This window comes from Scardinius erythrophthalmus (genome assembly GCF_964197995.2).
Source record: "Scardinius erythrophthalmus genome assembly, chromosome: 6".
Taxonomy (NCBI): Eukaryota; Metazoa; Chordata; class Actinopteri; order Cypriniformes; family Leuciscidae; genus Scardinius; species Scardinius erythrophthalmus.
In genome coordinates, this window is record NC_138226.1 from 47,941,655 (window position 1) to 47,957,672 (window position 16,018).

Here is a 16,018-nt window from a genome sequence, read left to right on the forward strand (position 1 = left end):
ATTAGCACAGAAGTCCAAGAACCGAACACCACTCGGGCTCAGATCAGGGGGGCCATTCCTCCCAATCACGCCCCTTCAGCTGCCCACGTGGGCTTTGAAGTCCCCCAGTAGAACAACAGAGTGCCCAGTTGGAGCACTTTCCAGCACCCCTCCCAGAGACTCCAAGAGGTCCGGGTATTCTGCACTCTCATTTGGCCCGTAGGCGCACACAACAGTGAGAGACCTATCCCCGACCAGGAGGCGCAGAGAAACGATCCTCTCATTCAACGGGTTGAACTCCAGCACATGGCGGCTGAGCTTGGGGGCTATAAGCAAACCCACACCAGCCCGTCGCCTCTCACCATGGGCAACTCCAGAGTGGTAAAGAGTCCATCCTCTCTCAAGGAGTGTGGTTCCAGAGCCCAAACCGTGCGGGAGGTGATCCCGACTATCTCTAGTCAGTACCTCTCAACCTCACGCACAATCTCAGGCTCCTTCCCCGCCAGCGAGGTGACGTTCCACGTCCCTAGAGCTAGTTTCCGTGTCCAGGGATCAGGTTGTAGAGGCCCCAGCCTTCGACTGCCGTCCGATCCACTTTGCACCGGCCCCTTACGGTCCCTCCTGCCGGTGGTGAGCCCACGGGAGGGTGGCCCCACGTCGCTCTTTCGAGCTGAGCCCGGTCAGGGCGACGTCACGGTCCTTGTTTTTATTATTGAAAAAAAATTTCTCAATACAAAAGGGGGCATTATGGTAAAAGACTTTCCTTTAGATGCAGATGTGTGTGTCTGTAATGTGTGTGTGTGTGTGTGTGTGTAGCCGGTGGAGATCAGCGGTGCGATCGAGGAGGAGTTCACTGTGGCGCGGCTCTACATCAGTAAGATCAAGTCTGAGGTGAAGTCGATGGTGAAGCGCTGCCGGCAGCTGGAGAACATGCAGCTCGAGTGCCATCGCAAGATGGAGGAAACCAGCCGAGAGCTGTCCTCCTGCCAGCTGCTCATCTCACAGGTGTGTGCGTACGTTATTAGACAGAACAGTCATACATAGAAAGTAGACAGTAATGAAAAGTTATTAGTGTATGCCGTGTGGTTGATGTCCAGTGTTGCTGAGCAGAAATACATAATCATGTTTCTCTTGGTCTCCTCAAAGTTGTGTTGGATTTTCTCTTCAGGTAAAGGTTTAGAGGTCCATCTATCACTGTTTTCCATATTCGTAGAGTTAGCTTGTGGAGTAAATATATAGGCTATAATCTGTGTGTTTACACAACCTTTTTAAAAATGGCGGGTGCTGGTGTTTCGCGTGCATTCGGCTAATCAGCGAACACTAATGTCACGGATAGTTCCTATAGTGCTGGTTTAGACCCGACTCTGAAGTAAGAGTAAATTAGTTCCTCCAAAAGGAGTTCCTAGAACTAAAATCGTTCCCAGTTCCTGCGGTGCGAACACGCCAAAATCCGGGAACTTGCGAAAGCCCCTATGGAAAGCCCTGAACCATTGCGTTCACTATGATTATCTTGTAACATTGCAGTAATTGTAAGTTTGCTCTTGTTTTGAGTTGCATGCAAATATTTATCTGTCCACATCATTTTAACTCGGCTAAGTATCGTTGGTAGTAAAGCAAGTTAGACTAGCTTCATTTTCATCAGGCCATCAATTTGCACATCATAACATGACATGAATCTTTCTGATGCTAGTAAATGACGTGTGGTTCATGCTGGCCCAGATCTGCTGTGTGTTCTGTGTGGTGTTTTAACTTTGTGTCTCTGTGCCTGTGTGTGTCTGTGAGCAGCATGAGGCAAAGATTCGCTCTCTCACGGAGTACATGCAGAACGTGGAGCAAAAGAAGAGACAGCTGGAGGATAACTATGATGCTCTCAGTGAAGAACTTTACATGATGCAGAACTCGGGTAAGATACAAACACAAATACAGACTCTGCACAGACCTTCAGGCTCTATGACGAATTTCCAGATAGAGCAATATTTTCATAGATTTCCCAACTTCTAGACGTCTGACTGTCAGAACTCCTAGAGTTGTCTAGATACATCGCCCTGTGTAGTGTAAGACGGATTCAGGATCCATGTGCAGATCTCTTTATTAAATGTAAAGCCAGAGGGAGAAGTCCAGAAGATGTTCATGGAGAACCAGAGAAGCAATAAACAACCCAAAAATGAAAGGGCTAATAGAGGATCCAGATAGGAAGGGAAGAGGTTCAACACCTCTTACAACACCTTGGGCTGACAAGACTACGCAAAGAATAGTCCAATGTCAAATATCTATCTATCCATTCATTCTCCAAACCACATGTCCTCTGTAGGGTCACAGGGACCAAAACAGCTAATATATAATCCAGTGTTATTATCTATGAATCTAAAAAATGGTGATGATTAAGGTTTTATGTATTTTGATCATTTTAAATGTAGTGCTGTAATGTAGCATAGTAAATCATACAACTCTAAATTATATTTTGAGGGGGTTCAATGCAATATAATGCACAAGGGGCAACAAAAACTAGTGCCAACACTTGCTGTTGCTAATAAACGTAAAATGCATTAAACCCTTATCTTGTAAAAAAAAAATAAAAAATAAAAAATATATATATATATATATATAGCTGTTCCTAAATCTTTGAATGGATTTGAAGTAATGATCATCTAAGCATTGTACAATATTTTGCACGTTATAAATGTTATTATAAATGGTTAAAGGGGTAGTAAAATTGACCCAAAATTTAAAGGGCTGCATGCATTAGTTTTTCGCACATCTTTTGTCCATCCATTCTTCTGGTGCTTATGCTGGACCAGGTCCTGGTGGCAGCTGGCTAATTAGGGCTGCCCGTTCGTCCTTTTTATCTACAACTTACCCCAGCTCCTCCTGGGGGATCCCAAGGCGTACCATCTGCCTGCCATAGCCATATCACCCTGAAGCCCTAGACTGGCCACACACTAAAGCTAAGCAGGGTTGAGTCTGGTCAGTATCTGGATGGGAGACTCCTGGGAAAACTAGGTTACTGCTGTAAGAGGTGTTAGTGAGGCCAGCAGGGGGCACTCACCCTGTGCTCTGTGTGGGTCCTAACACACCAGTATAGTGATGGGGACACTATACTGTTAAAAAGTCCTTCAGATGAGACATTAAACCGAGGTCCTGACTCTCTGTGGTCATTAAAAATCATTAAAGAGTAGGGGTTTAACCCCGGCATCCTGGCCAAATTTTCCCATTGGCCTCTGTCCATCATAATGGCCTCTAATCATCCCTATATATACTGATTGGCTTCATCACTGTCTCCTCTCCACCAGTAAGCTGGTGTGTGTGTGTTCTGGTGCAATATGGCTGCTGTCGCATCATCCAGGTGGTGTTGCACATTTGTGGTGGTTAAGGAGATTGCCCCATTCCATGTGTAAAGTGCTTTGAGTTGCAAGAAATATGTTATATAAATGTAACGCATTATTATTATTATTATTATTATTATTATTATTATTATTATTATTATTATTATTGTTACCCCGGGATCTCAGTTGAACATGCCCGGAAGAGCTCCACCGGGAGGCCTCATGACTAGATGCCCGAACCACCTCAACTGCCACCGTTCAATACAGAGGAACAGCAGCTCTAATCCAAGTCTCTCCCGAATATCAGAGCTGTCTCTCAGGATCAGCCCACACACCCTGGAGAGAAAAATAATTTCAGACCATAGTTGACCATAGGTGAAGGTCAGAACATAGATCGACTGGTAAATCAAGAGCTTTGCCTTTTGGCACTGCTCCTGTTTCACCACAACATTCTAGTGCAACAACTGCATTACTGTCTTCACAGCACCAATCAACCTATCGTTCCCATGATCCCACCGACCCCCAATCATAAACAAGACCCAAGATATTTGAACTCCTCCACTTGGGGCAGCAACTTACTCCCCACCCAACCCTCCTTGGATCCCCACCTTAACACGGTGGTGGAGTATGAGTGTGTTAGTGACCATGGAAGAGGTTTTGCCCAGATCTTTAGCTCCTGGTTGGCTCGCCCTTGAAATTGGTAGAGGGAAATGGGGGCCCTCTCCTGGATGCAGGCCTGGGAGAGGATCTCTTAGATGGACATCTGGTGGCCAGGATCTGGTCCATGAGACTCACTCGGGCTCATCTGAGGGGGCCTTCCCCTTTTGGGTATAATACCTGCAAGGAAACGATGATGGCATCGGTGCAATGTACAATGGGTGGCATCTACTTATAGATGATAACGATTACATGATTCTTTTGTGGTTGTTTATTCTTGTCCAGTTTTCAATGTAAAACTTGCACAAGCAAGTAATTAGTGAAAGATAAATAACAACTTAACGTTGCTGTATGGACCAGCGCCCTCTGTTGGTCAAAATAAACACCACATGATTGAGGATGCACACAATCATTTTAATTTCCCACTGTAGGTGTTATTTCTCTTTGCAGTAAAAAAAGAGGAACTCCAGCCAGGGTCGGGCCACCAAAAAAGGAGACTATCTCCAGGAAACAGGGACGATTGGTCTTATGGTCTTTCTGTCAATAATTCTGGCTGACTGTAAAGCTTTTAAAACTTTCCAACTGCTTGACAAACCTTTCTTTATACTTCTAAGACTAATTGAAATTCAACCACAAGCTACTTTCACCAAAGTCAGAGCTCTCTGAAGATCTGTGCGGACGTAGCATGCTATATCTTTTCTAAATGATTGGTGTTGTGGGTTTCCTTTATCAGAACTTCAAAGTTGCCAAAAATCCAAAAGACTGGAAAAAGAATTTCAGATTCAGCTTCTGTACTGTAACATTAATGGTCCTGTATTTATGTTTATACCAGAGAGTAATGTGGCAGAACTGGATGGAGGAGAGAAGGCTGACAGAGAGGCTGAAGGGAAAGTAAGTCGGACATACATGGGTCTGGTATTTTACACATAAACAGTCCTGTGACTAGGGTAAGGAACACATACATATTATGATAAGAGAGATGTTGTACGTGATGTGGTTATTATTAAAAATAGGTCTCATGGACACTAGGAGGGTGTGTGAAATGGTATTGGACTATTGTCACACGAGTCAGTGCAAATGTTTATTTGTGTGTGTGTTTGTGCAGAAGGCCGCTGTTCGCCCAGCTCTCCATGCAGAGTCTCGTCAGAAGCAGCTCAGCCACCTGCGGGACGAAATCAATGAGAAACAGCGACTCATTGACGACCTTACCGAGTCAGTCTCAGTTCCAGTGTCTTCTGATGGCCTTACACGTTGTAGTTTAATCACTGAATGTTGTAAATGAGGTGCTGATGGTGTCGTAACTTGTCTTGCAGTAAGAACCAGGCTCTAGAGCTGGAGCTGGCTCATGTGCGGTCCAGTTTCAGTAACCTGAAAATGCAGGACGACACCAAGAGCGCCTGCTTGGAGCAGCTGTCGTACGTTTTTATACTATTGCACAAATACACTGAGATTGTTTGATCATGTTGTGAGTGTTAAAGAGGGCCTATCCTGCTATTTCCATGTTCATCTGTCTTTAGTGTGTAATGTTGAGGTCTTCTCTATATCAGTGTCAGTGTTTCTGAACTCCTGAAACGCTCCATTGTAGTCTTGAGTTTCTTCCGGGAACGAACACGTCAAAATATTCCTCATTTAAATAATTAATATGCAGAATAAAGGGGCGGGGCCTGGTTGAGTTAGTTAGTAGTGTGTTAAACTGGCGGTTATGGTAAGGGGCGGGACATTTCCAAACACACTCGAAGCACTCAACCAATCACAACACACTGCTCCAGCCGACCAATCAGAGCACTGTGTGCTTTTCAGAAGGCGGGGCTTCATAGATACAGGAACTAAACAGAGCGTTACTGATAGACTGGGAAGAGAGGAGCCGCAACAATGGAGAATATGAGGAAAATAATCAACATTCAAGCAGGAAAACCTGCTCTAGTAGAGCCTGAAACAACATCAAGACTGTGTACAAGAGCATGATAGGTCCTCTTTAAGGGATGCTACAGTGTGCCCTGACTGTTTAATGCGTGTTAAAGTTTGAGTTTTCTCATCAGCTTTCAGCAGGAGAGACACGAGCAGTCCAAGCAGGATCTCAGGGGCCTTGAGGAGACTGTTGTAAGTTTATCATACAAACTCTGGTTAACACTTTATTTTGAGGTGTCTTTGTTACACTGTAATTATACATTTAAGTACTGAGTAATATTAAGTAACTACACATCTTACTATAGGGTTAGGATTAGGTTTGGTTTGGTTTAGGGTTAGTTGCAAGTAATTATACATGATTTATAGTTATGACTATAGTAACTACATGTAACATATGTAACAATGACTGGTAAGATAAAGTGTTACCCAAACTCTTCCTCTTATTCTACAGTTCCTTCTTTTACATCATTCTCGACTGAATTTCTGCACCATGATGATGTCATTTTAGAGTGTTTGCTGAAAGCATATTATTTATAGATGTAATCAGAAGATACACATGCTAACCATTGGCATGATAAATAAATACACATTACTAAAACAACAGAAACATTTGAAGAACAGCCAAATCACTTACTGTCAAAATTAAGTATTTATTTGGGTTTCATATTTCATCTGTCAACACATCTGTCTCTTCACTGTGTTCCTGTTGACCCTGGACTTCCAAATATCCATACGTGTTTCTGTGCGTGAGCTCCCCCTGCTGCTCTGGCTGAGAGGATAACAACCTCAAACCGGCTCAGATCACATCATTTGTTGGAAAATCAATAGATCTTTAGTGGAGATCTGATAGAACTCTTGTAGTTGCATTGCTGAAACTGGGCTTGAATATTCAGCATGTTTTCATCTCATTGATTGTCAATCATCTTTAGGGCCATGTCTTGAAAATGAACGTGTTAATAACCAAAACTGATATTTTGTATCTACTTGTCTGTGGTCTCATATAGCAGCTTCTCTCTCTGCCTTAGGCTCGGGAACTCCAGACCCTCCACAACCTGCGCAAGCTGTTCGTTCAAGACCTCACGACTCGGGTTAAAAAAGTGAGTTCCGCATGTGAACATGGATATTTTGCTTAACAAATGTCCACTGTTGTGTGTCTTTCTGACATGTTTTCCTCACACAGAGTACAGAAATTGGACCTGATGATAGTGGGGGGTCTAACACTCAGAAACAGAAGATTTCCTTTCTTGAAAACAACCTGGATCAGCTTACAAAGGTTCATAAACAGGTCAGGATGCACTTTCAGGATACTATACATTTCTGTAAATTAATTCTCAAGGTCCCGATATAAATATGTAAATACAGATGAATATGTAAATATGTCTGTTGTGTAGAAAACAGCAGTTCAGAAAGCATCTGATCATAGTGATGCGGAGATAGTTTAGTCACGTCACGTTTACAGCACTTTATATAATAGACTGCTTAAAAGCAAGCAACTTTACTGCATTAAACATGAAAAACGTGTCAGAGTCGCTTTCAGTAAATACAGCTTTAGTTTCTACTATAAAGCGGCTCTCCAGTGTGTTCATGTTTTTACTCGCGTCAGACCTCGACGGACTGAACAGAAGAAATGAAGATTTACTCCTCAGAGAAGGCGGAGCCTCAGAGACACACCCACCTATGACATCATCACCACGGACCAATGGCAGCTTAGAGGCTGTTTCGAACTCAAAACAAATTTCATTTTGGCCTGATTGACATCACACCAGTTCAAAATTCTGTCATCAATTACTCATCCTCATGTTGTTCCAAGCCCACAAGGCTTTCATTCATCTTCAGAACACAAATGAAGATATTTGTAATATTCTCTCATACATCATTTTTGTCCATCCATTGAAAGTGCACAATCAAAATGTTCTAAGTTTCATAAAGATCAGTTTAATCTTAGTGTACGTTCACACGACAACGATATGCTAAAAACGGAGAAGTTTTTCCTTTGAGTTTTCCGCGCACAGACGACACCATTGTCAACACGATCCCCATTCACACGGATCCGTGAAAGCTACTAAAATCGCTGTACTCTGCTGCCAGGCCAGTAGATGGCGATGAAACACTATAGACTGAACACGTAACACACATGAGCATGACATCATCGTCTCCAGAGATTCACGTTTGTGTTGTCTACATGAGACTTGCACTTTGAAAAGTTCGCCTTTTTCAGGCACCCAAAACGCCGTTGTCATGTAAACGAACGGCCAAAACGCATAAAATGTTTTAAATGGTGTCGTGTAAACAGCGCCTAAGTCTTCTGAAGAGAAATGATTGCTTTATTCAATTCACTTTTATTTGTATAGCGCTTTTCACAATACACATCGTTTCAAAGCAGCTTTACAGAAAATGCCACATTACAATTTACAGAGATCTGTTATCAGAGGAAACTCGCTAAGTTATGTATTTCAGAAATGTACATATACAAAATCACAGTTAGCTAAAAATGTATGAATTTAAACAATGTAATAATTAATGGCAGAAACAATGAGCTAATTGAAGTAATTAATACTTGTTTGTTAAGAAATGATTATAACATTTAGAAAAATGTAGCATTGATGCATGTTGATTCAGAGTTTGCGATTTCCTTCACATATAAACAGTGATCAGCGCACATACACAGATTTTCACTGTTTTTCAGTTTTGAGCAGGAACAGAGTACAAGCTCCTGCATTTCATGATGTTGTGTCCCTTTACTTATAATTTCTGCTAACACTAACCGCTAGTGAACACGTGTGTGCAGCTGGTACGTGATAACGCAGATCTGCGCTGTGAGCTTCCGAAGCTGGAGAAGCGTCTTCGTTCTACGGCTGAGCGGGTTCGGGCGCTGGAGACAGCACTGAAGGACGCGAAGCAGGGCGCCATGAACGACCGGCGCCGCTACCAGCAGGAGGTGGAGCGCATCCGGGACGCCATGCGCCTGCGCTATCCTCTGCGCCGGCCCAACGCCGCTCAGATCGGTACTGCTCGCACTGCGCAATCATATATACTGATACGACAGGTGAGCAGTAAGGTACTGGAGGCTAGTGCTGTGTGGTGAATAAGTCCCGGCTGAAGGGCGATGTTCGCTCGACGCGAAAGCGGAGTCAGCCGTGAGTTACTCACCTCATAGCACTAGCCTCCAGGACCTTACTGCTGTTATAAAACGATTACCTATCAATACAAATATTAAAGCCGAAAAATATGTATCGATGCAACTTTCATCAAGTAAAATTCTGGAAGTAAAGAAATGCCAAATGTTTTTGAATATTTCAAATCAAAACATTTAACATTAAAAATACAACCTATAATATTCAACAGGATGTGCTGTGTTGAATTGGCTGTTGAATTTGACCCGCTGAATTTGTAAAGCGAAATAAAATGGACCAAAAATTGCCTGTCGAATATTATAGGTTGTATTTTTTAACAGAATGAATATTTTGGAAGTGAAATCTGAAAGGAGAATTTTGTTGATTTTTTTTATTATGAAAATGTAGGTGAAATGTTTTGAATTGAAATATTCACAGCTTAAATATACAACCATGTTGAATTTCATGTTGGGGTTCCTCATGTTGTGGTTCCTCATGTTGTGGTTCCTCATGTTGTGTTTTGTTTTGACAGCTAAGCCAGTGAGACCCGGACACCACGTCTCGGCCACCTCCCCCACCAGCTTCTCCAGCACAGCACGCTCCAGCAAACCCGCCACGTCCTACAGCAACGCCCTGTTCCTGCAGGAGGAGAAGAAAACCAACCCGTGAGTGTGTGTGTGCTCTCGCCCAGGCCCTGTCTGTCTCTCGTCTTCTCCTCCTCTCCTCCTCTCATCTGTCCTCTGTTCGTTTCAGTGTTGGATACAGCACTGTGAGATCCATAGACATACTGAGCTCCTGTCCGCTCGACGTGGAGAACGGTAAGTGTGTGTGAGCTGTGACACCACTAAAACAACAACATTTATACACTGCCGCTCATACTTGATATTTAGAAATAAAATCATTTTATTCTGGATGAACAGGGAAAAAAAAGTTATAGATGGAAGGGATCAACTCAATGTGTGTGCAGGTGTAGACCAGAGGTCAGCAACCTTTTGCCATTTTTAATTTGCCCCAGTTAATGAAAATGTCCAAAATTGATAGCAGTAACTTGTTTAAAGAATAAAAGTGTCTTGAGGACTGTAACTAAATGCAGGAAAGCGGCTCCCCAGGACCAGGAACGAGGAACCCTGATCAAAATTTCCTGTTCACAATTTTTGTCTGAAAATTTTTGCACGTTAAAAAATAAATACAATAATTACACGCTGCCTCCGAAACTTTCGTCCGTCATAAAAAAATTCGGATCGGGTTCGATTTTCTGCGTTTTTCTCAACTGTAGCAAGTATTTTGAGAGGTGTTTTGACAATTCAGAGCCACCCATTGACGAATACGAAAAAAAACTAATACAAAAGTTTCGGACTCAGTGTGCAAGGACCTTAAGGGCGATACCTATAACAATAACGATAAAAATATATTTCTAAAAATTGTTCTCAATATTGAAGAATAGCAGAGTTCACTCCACAGCTATAACGATAGCGATATAGAGAAACGATATTGTTGGAATCACTTTCAGAGCGATTTTTTTCCAGCTGTTGAACGATAAAACACTGACAGCCAATCAGAATCCACTCGAATTTAAGGGCTTGCACATTTATAATGGCAGACGTCATTGTGGAGAAGTTAATCGCTCACCTCGCTCCGGCATCAGCTGTTCTGGCGTCCCTCCTCCTCCCCAGCTCCACCTGCATGATCTTGGCATCTCTCTACCAGACTCATCGTCCGAGCATTAGCAGTCCCACTGGGGGGTTATCTCAGCTGAAGCTGAAGCCGCTTCCTCGAGCCCCTCCACTGCGGACAGCAAGACAAGTACACTTAGTCTTATTAAAGATTATATGGGCAAAGGAACTCGTGAAACTTGGCTGGGGCGATTTGAGGATTCTCCCAGCTAATCGTTGGCTACAGTTACGGCAGATTTGGTGCAATTGAATTCAAGCAAAAACAACTAAAAAACAGATGGGTGGCTCGTGAAAATCAATAATACCAGTGAATGAAAAACAGGCTCAGTTGTCACACTAAATTTGGTAAGCTGTTTTTATGTTTAATGTTTTAATTTAACTAATACTCTGTCTACACCAGACACGAACGGCGCCATGCAACACTCAAAATCCCCGACAGTAAACTTATACGTTGTTCTATTTCTGACTACGAAGAACAAATGGATTTACAACGGTCGCTTTGTTGTGTCCAGTGTAGACAGGCTGCTGCAGGACATAATAGAAAAACTGAGGGCATATCAATCTTTAGATGCCTATAACTATATGTGCTGAATGGTCACGTACACGACTTGTGTGGTTCGATCTGCAGTTCTGCCCAGCCAGCGCCAAGCCCAGAAGACGACCATGTAAAGAGTGACATTACAGTGCCATTTTAATGATGTGAATATTCTCTAGAAATAAAAATTCCAGATACAGCAAATTACTTTTTGAACTTTATATATTATTCTTTCTCACCAGGTTCTTCAGAAAGTCTAGTCACAATCAATAACAAAAATGTATACAATCATAGATGATTCACAAATAATCACAATAGTTTAGAAAACATTATGCGACAAAATTTCAAATTGGAGCCTGTACTCCGTCGATTCTGGCACACAACAACACAACAAGATCATTATTATGTAGCTGAATCTGTGCTGGTTTGTATTGGCCGCCTCTTTACGCCTCTTTTAATTTATGCCGAGACGTAATTGTGACGTCGTTGCAAAAATGGTCTATACGCATTATATTAACTAATACATCAAGGATGTTGGCGTTGGTTGGGGGGGCACGAGTGACATTAGATGTAGGGGGGCACATGTCTTAAAAGCTTGGAAACCTCTGGTCTAAAGAACCTTTTTCAACTATAAAGAGCCTTTTGTGCAATGGAATGGTTCCATGGATGTTAAAGGTTCTTCATGGATTGCCAATAAATAACCTTTATTTTTAAGAGTGGTTTACATTTTATTTCTATGGTCCACTTTATTAGACATTCTACAGACTATAAGTACATGTCAACTAACTCTCATTAGAGCATTAGTACTGTTAGGTTAGGGTTCGGGTTAGTAGAATAAGTTGACATGTAGTTGCAAAGTTACTTATAGTCAGTAGAATGTCTGTTGGGGAGCATCAGAAACGGGCAAGAAGGGCCGAGAGCCGTGGGAACAGAGCGAGTGTTAATGCGCCACACCGGTCTCGAGTCCCACGGAGGAACTCCTGAAGGATAAAGGAGGAGTGACAGCAGTGAAGGACGAGAGAGGACCAGGCCTGGCACTTTATGTTGTGGTTTTGTTTTAGTTTATGTGACAGTCGTCCATGAAGGGCTGCCGCTTACTTTCGTTTTGTTCTTTATGTTTGTTTTATTATTAGTTATGTTTACCGTTGGCCGGTTCCCGCCTCGTTCTTCCCGTATCAACAAACCACATTACACAGATAGTAAGCAGACAGCCTACTAATACTCGAATGTACTTGCAGAGTTACTTATGTAGTAGAATGTCTAAAGTGGACCACTGAAAGTGTAACTTAAGAGTGTAGATTACTTTATCAAGAGATCCTGTTATTGTCAAGTCTTAACCCGGCCTCCAGGCTTCTGATGTTAAAGACTAGCAGCTTTAAAGGGCCAGAACCAGTTTATCTTAGACACAATGTTTTTGCTTGTAACAGTTGTAACCTTTTATTCTGTTCCTTTATGCTTTTCAGGAAATAGTACAGACATTAATGATAACAGGTAAGCAAACTCCTGTGCTCTAATGGGATGGATCGACTCAATTTCAGGTCTTAACAGAATTAAATTTTTGACTTTATGTTCCAGTTATCTTGTGTTTATGTTTTATGCTGACTGCTTCTGTGTTTCAGGAGTGATGTTCACTGTGGCAGTATGGCGGACGATGCTTCACGACTCTTCATCATGCAACAGGAGACCGCAGCCAGTTAATCATTTAATGTAAGCAAACACACACACACACATATATAATGAGCTAAGAAGCACATGTTTTCATCAGTTTTCAACTTTTGTCCCACTTTCTCCAGATATTCCAGTCGTCTGCATGCAGCCGTTCAGCCTTCGCCATCTTCTCCACAACTTTATTCCTAGACTTCTTGGCTCTGTACTGTCTTATATTGTATGAAATATTCCTCTATCGTTCATGCAGAGTCACATCATGTATCCTGTCTCGCGTATATCACTGTTGCATGTTTGTCTGTTTAGTATGAAAACTCATAGGTTGTAAATGAACCCTCACATACAATAGATATTTGAATACGCACATCTATATTGCTTGCATTATAATACAGAAGAGAACTAGAAATACCTTCCCTTTAGTCTTGCTGAGCCTTAAAGAAAGACGGTTAAATATTGTGAAGATTCACATAGAACAGTGTGTGTGTGTGTGTCATCGTGTAGATTTTGATAATATTATATTCAAGTACTGACTACCTCCAATTATGGGAAAAAAAAACATTTTCAGTAATATTTGATTTGCATTGTATTTGTTTTCACATCAAAATGATTAGGATGAAAATCGCTGTATGTCAAGAGAACATATCGTGGAGATTTACATTTCTGAAACGCTCGAAGTGCTTCAGGTATTCTGCCAAATGCTCTGAACAATCACAGCTCTGATTTCTCTCGCAAAATCCTGATCAGCCAATCAGGAAGACAGAATGAAGCGCCTGTGTCTGTGTGATGTTTCCCGTGAGGTCCGATGAATGCGTGACTCCATTCCTTACACTTTTCTTACAATCCTCTTTCAGGATGTCTTTAGACTGATTCACTTGTATATTTAGCAAGACAATGAATGAGTGAGGCCGCAGAAACTGTATTATGATGGTTTAATCATAGATTTAGTTGGCACTGAAATGCTTGCTTCTCACACTTCTTCCCCGATTCAAACCTCTGTCGTCACCATTAGAAGAGTAAATACTTCAGAAACCGATGAAGAGAGTTTGGGCAAAGGCTCAACTGATTTACTCAAGATATCTTTGTTGAAGGTTGTTTTATGTGATATATGTACAGTGAGCTAGTTTGCTGGAAGCTGATGCGAGAAATAAATGTAATTCAAAGAAAAATGAGATTCTTCGTTTTGTTCTGTTTGTTTTTTTTCCATCTTGAAGAGGTGAGGTCTTTTCTTTAGGGCATTTGTCAACAACACAAAACAAATGCTAATTAGTAGAATTATGACATACCATTTTTAAGAGTTTTTACCAGAGGTTGGTCCACTTGAACTTTTTATCATCGCTTTGGAACTATTTTCACAAGTTTCACAAACTCAGCTGCTATATTGTTTTCTTTAGTGTTCTACATGTTTCCTTTCACATAACTTTTGCTGCAGAACATAACATTGTTACCTAAGATGTTTGATTTAATCACTAAAACTCAAAATTAAATTTTCATTTACAATCAGATAATGAAATAGTTCCCTTTCGAGAGAACTCTACGCGTCATTAGGGGCTTTCGCACCGGGTAGTAATGAGAACAAGCCACCAGGGGGGTTCCCCGAGAACTAATGGTTCCCTTAGGAACGTTTTCCTGGTTGCATTCGCACAGGCAGTAGGAACTCTTAAGTGACATAAGCCGCGCTTCTTGTTGTGACAAAAGGAGTTCCTAGAACTAAGATCGTTCCTAGTTCCTGCGGTGCGAACACGGCAAAATTCGGGTACTTCCACCAACAGGTCTAGGACCTATGAAAAGGTTCCTCCGGTGCGAAGCCCCTATTATGTTGACGACGCTATGGGCACTCCCCCAGCCTGACCAGTGTCTGAAGCACGTGTGCCACACACCAATCTGAATTGGCTTCGGCAATAAGATAACGTCACTGGCGCACTGCATGCACTATAAGGGGCGCCCAATACGTCATCATCTTCTTTGTCTTCAGTAAGACCGCTGTTGTCTGTGCGCTCCTGGCGAAATGGAGAAAGTGTTCAGGAGATGTGTGGCGCCATGCAGGAGGTTTTAACTCCTGAGGATACACAAGAACTGTGTGTAATCTGCTCTGAGGAGTTCGACGTGTTGGAGTTGAGGCGGATGAACAGAGCTAGTCCACCTCCTCCCTCACTCCCACAGACAGAGAACTGGTGGAAGTTATGAAATGCTCCATGGACAGACTGAAACTGGACTGGTCCGTGGAGAGAGAGGAGTGCGCTCCTGGCAGGCTGGATGAGCGGTTTCTCCCGGGTCATAAACAACCACAGTTTGTCAGCCTTCTATTTGTCAGCTTCATGATGAAATGGTGAAGTCCTGGAAGAAACTGTTCTTGGCCCGTATTTATTTCAGCTCCGACACTTAGCGACTGCTATGAGAAGGGGGTGGAAGAGGCGCTTGTGACTAACTTCTCCCCTGGAGTGGTGTCCTCGTGGAGGGCTCCTGCTTTGCCTACTAAGCCCTAGTCTAACGCAGCCAGACCTTCAAACTCACAGCAGAAAGTCTGGAATCTATAGCGGCTTTTGTTGGCTAAGGACCACCCAAGAGGACGTTTGACTGGCATGTAATGCAAACAATCACAACTTGCATTGTTCCGCGTCATGTTTAGGGGTGTGAAAATGTAAAGTCGATATCCCTACAATAACAGACCTGGCATGCATCTAATAAATTATTAATTCAAGAATGTTGTGCAAGTTTACTGCAACAATGGAGCCGCGAACTTCTCATACTTTTGAAAAGCCAGCGTTTAGATCAGGGGTGCCCAATCCTGCTCCTGCCGATCGACTGTCCTGCACAGTTCATCTCTAACCCTAATCAAACACACCTGACTTTAATTTTCAAGTGATCCTGAAGACCTTAATTGGTTGCTTCAGGTGTGTTTGATTAGGGTTGGAGATGGACTGTGCAGGACAGTCGACAGCCAGGAGGAGGATTGGGCACCCCTGGTTTAGATGATCCTGGTAAGCACTCACTGTCATGGTTGTCAAATGACACCCCTATTCTTCTACGAGGGGGTTTGGCGTCACAGCATTTGTTTCCAGGCGGACCATTGAAGGAAACGACACGCGTCTCCCGGTCATCCTGTAGAATTCAACCAACCAGATGAAGACTTCGAAACTCCTGAAGTGTTTCCAGTTAAGTGTACTT

General features: G+C 42.6%; 1 protein-coding gene across 1 annotated transcript in view; it reads left to right on the forward strand.

Annotated features, from left to right (window-relative positions):
• kif5aa (kinesin family member 5A, a) overlaps nucleotides 1-14,010 on the forward strand; it is a gene marked incomplete at its 5' end in the record, with an annotated part of 40,580 nt that extends 26,570 nt beyond the window's left edge. The window contains 14 exons of the mRNA XM_081369085.1: nucleotides 796-984; nucleotides 1,765-1,882; nucleotides 4,792-4,850; nucleotides 5,065-5,171; nucleotides 5,273-5,374; nucleotides 5,999-6,059; nucleotides 6,893-6,964; nucleotides 7,048-7,152; nucleotides 8,656-8,872; nucleotides 9,513-9,645; nucleotides 9,734-9,798; nucleotides 12,652-12,679; nucleotides 12,808-12,895; nucleotides 12,982-14,010. Coding sequence (XP_081225211.1) covers nucleotides 796-984; nucleotides 1,765-1,882; nucleotides 4,792-4,850; nucleotides 5,065-5,171; nucleotides 5,273-5,374; nucleotides 5,999-6,059; nucleotides 6,893-6,964; nucleotides 7,048-7,152; nucleotides 8,656-8,872; nucleotides 9,513-9,645; nucleotides 9,734-9,798; nucleotides 12,652-12,679; nucleotides 12,808-12,886 — 1,335 coding nt within the window. The 3' untranslated portion in view covers nucleotides 12,887-12,895; nucleotides 12,982-14,010. The remainder of the gene's footprint in view (nucleotides 1-795; nucleotides 985-1,764; nucleotides 1,883-4,791; nucleotides 4,851-5,064; nucleotides 5,172-5,272; nucleotides 5,375-5,998; nucleotides 6,060-6,892; nucleotides 6,965-7,047; nucleotides 7,153-8,655; nucleotides 8,873-9,512; nucleotides 9,646-9,733; nucleotides 9,799-12,651; nucleotides 12,680-12,807; nucleotides 12,896-12,981) is intronic.
• Between the last annotated feature and the right edge of the window lie 2,008 nt (nucleotides 14,011-16,018).